This window comes from Elephantulus edwardii, unplaced genomic scaffold (genome assembly GCF_000299155.1).
Source record: "Elephantulus edwardii isolate Elephantulus edwardi_28Jun2011 unplaced genomic scaffold, EleEdw1.0 scaffold00017, whole genome shotgun sequence".
Lineage (NCBI taxonomy): Eukaryota > Metazoa > Chordata > Mammalia > Macroscelidea > Macroscelididae > Elephantulus > Elephantulus edwardii.
The window spans coordinates 24974371-24977384 of NW_006399767.1; the positions used below are offsets into that span (position 1 = coordinate 24974371).

The window sequence follows — 3014 nt, forward strand, 5'->3', positions numbered from 1 at the left end:
AAAAAAAAAAAAAAAAGAGAGAGACACCATCAGAAGGATTTTGATGATGTTCCTTCAAATTCTCTCAAAGGCAATGGCATCAATTAGGGTTGTTATGAGAGAAAAGAAGTAAGAGTATGAAGATGGCTTGACAGCGGCTAACAAATCTGGTTGTGAGCCAGAGTTAATAAATTCCCTTGGGAAATGTTATAAATAATTAAACTAAACCATGGTGAGGTAGAAGAGGAAGCTGAGGTCCAGCAAAAAGCAAGTGGAGGCTTAGCATTATTGCAGTGTAGCTAGAAAGCTTTTCTGTGCCTAATTTGTACTTACAAGCTATTGATGTCTGCAATACACTATACACATATCAAGTCATCTGCTAGGAATAAAGTTCTCTTTCTTCTCTTTACCGTGTTATGGAAATAAGAGTTATCGTTTAGGAATGATTAAAGCCCTCCTTGTTTTCCTTGACAGCTAGGCAAGTGACAGAAGGAAAATGAAAGTTGGTATGACTTGGAGTATAAAAGGTTTCTTGTGTCAGTCACTAAGGAAACTATCAATTTTATGCTTTCATTGGAGGAGATGTATGCAGATACATCTGCCAGTCTGTCCTTTAGACATAATACTAAAATATTTTGTAAAATTTTGAGGCACTATCTGGGACCTAGGTGCATACAAATATATTCAAATTTCTTAATTCTATTAAGTTATGTGTATGTTGTTGTTTATCACTGAGTTAGAACTGGCTTATAGCTGACCATATAGTGGGGTTTCAGAGGCAGTAAATCAAACGGAGGAGATGACTCATCTTTATGTTATCACAGCAGCTGGTGTATTTGAACTGTGTGGCTTTGAGTTGGCAGTGCAAGTTCTTAACACTAAGCCATCAGAGCTACCTTATGCATACAGTATGTGTACACGATTACATATATATGTAAACATACACACATACACACCTTATATAGTAAACACCTAAATATGTCAGAGTACTCTTCCCTGTCTGTACCATCCTCACAGTTCCTACCATGCTTGAGCCCACTGTTAACAGTCACTGTGTCAGTTCATCTTGTTGAGAGTCTTCCTCTTTCTCTGACTCTCCACCTTTCCTCAAGTGATGTCCTTTCTGAATCCTAGTCCTTCCTAACAACATACTCAGAATATGTGAGTTGAAATTTTACCATCTTTCCCTCTAAAAAGCACCCTGGTTTCACTTTCTCCAAGACAGATTGGTTTGTCCTTTCTTAACACGGGATGTTTAGTACTCTGCCAATACCACAGAAAGTAGTACCATATTACCTTTATAATGGAAATAAGACTTCCTTTGACCATTTGACCCCTTTCTTGCCTCTTAACTATGTCAAGACTTAGTTCATCTGATTCAAACTGTGATCCAAACTTTTCCATATTTTTCCAATCTGTGAATTTCCTAGGGTTCTTCATCTGATTACATAATCACATCAAACTCTTAAAGTTTATACCGGAGGACAATGTATGTGTTAGGAAAAATGAGATAAAGCTATTTTTTAAAAACATGGATATTGATGTCCCTTGGCTCTGATTTAAACTACTTTGGTGCAAGGTCTTAATATAGTGGAATAATTGCTAGGTTATTTATTTTCTGTTTAGCTGAAATGGAGTATAAAGGAGAATTGCCACTTCGAGAAGTAAATGAAAAATAAAAGCAGGTAATTGCTTTGCTAAAGGCTTGGGTGTGTGTGTACACACACACACACACACACACACACACACACACGTAATCAGAAAATACTCCAATGATTAAGGTTTAGCTAGTATCATGCCTCTCAGCATACTCAACCTTCCCCAAAGCTGCGCTGCAATCCTGAAGGCACGTGGTTTGAGGCCACCAGCCACTCTCCAGGAGAAAGATGGGCAATCTCTTCTTGTGCTGCCTCTGAAAACCCTCCAGAGGATTAGCTATGAGTCAGGTCCAACTCTACAGTACACAACAACAACAACAAACCTAGAGTTGATAAATTTTAAAAGCCAGAGACATTGATACATTAGCTGAGAGCGTGTTTATACTGGTCTAGATTAGTGAGGTGCGTGGCAAGAGAGAATTCTAGCATTCATGCATTCCCATCATTGTGTCAGAAAAAAAAAAATTAGGATATAACTAAAAAGTACTAAAAAAAGAACTAAACTAAAAAGAACTTATGGTAAAACTGAAAAAAAGTAAGAATCCTTAGGCCCTTACCAGCAGGGAGGACCAGTACCTTCTTACTCTATAGACATGCCCCATATCTCTTTAAACCTACCATGTAGAATTTCCCCTTCTTCCATTTCCTGACTCCCCAGATGCTATGGACACCCCTGCACCTGTAAACAATGAACAATATATAGATTATCATATGACTTTTTTTTTTTTTTACTCCCTGCAGATTGTTGGCTTCACTTTAATTTCAAACAAGCTAAGCATGGTTACAGAAACCAGCAGGATGCTCACTGAGATGATTCCTTATAGGTGGGTAATTTCACTTTTCAGCACTAATTTTCATTTTTGGTAACCATCTTTCAGTATACAGACTGATTGTCTCTGCAGGTAGTCTCTGTCCATAGCCAAGTTAGAGTCATGGGCTGAAATTCATATCAGAGTATAGAAGTTTATGAAAGAAGAAGGGTTAGAACAGTTCATGCTTCCTCCTCTGGTCAGCCTCTGTTTCTCTCCCCTTAGAAAAACTAATTCCTTCACCAAAGAAAGCTGCTGATTACCCTGGGTAACAGGGAGACTCAGATTTGTTGAATTCCCTCTCCCCTCAATTGTACACTATGATTCTTCATAACCACATACCTGTTCTCCAGGACTGGACAAAGAGGTGTCTGTCTCCACCCTACCCCCATGTTGTTGTTGTTGTTGTTATGTGCCCTTGAGTCATTTGCGACTCATAGCGACCTTATGTACAACAGCCCTAAACCGTGCTCTATCCTGAGCCAATCTCATTGCCTCTGACAAACCCATCCCGAGTACCCCAGTCACTGAATCAATCCACCTCATAGAGGGTCTTCCCCTCCTGCGC

The 3014-nt window shown here is 39.1% G+C and overlaps 1 protein-coding gene across 1 annotated transcript in view; it reads left to right on the forward strand.

Moving 5' to 3' along the window:
* The window catches only part of SLC26A8 (solute carrier family 26 (anion exchanger), member 8), a 152446-nt gene that overhangs the window by 49537 nt on the left and 99895 nt on the right, over window positions 1-3014 (forward strand). Inside the window, exon 7 of the mRNA XM_006882174.1 lies at window positions 2379-2461. Within this exon, the coding sequence (XP_006882236.1) occupies window positions 2379-2461 (83 nt within the window). The remainder of the gene's footprint in view (window positions 1-2378; window positions 2462-3014) is intronic.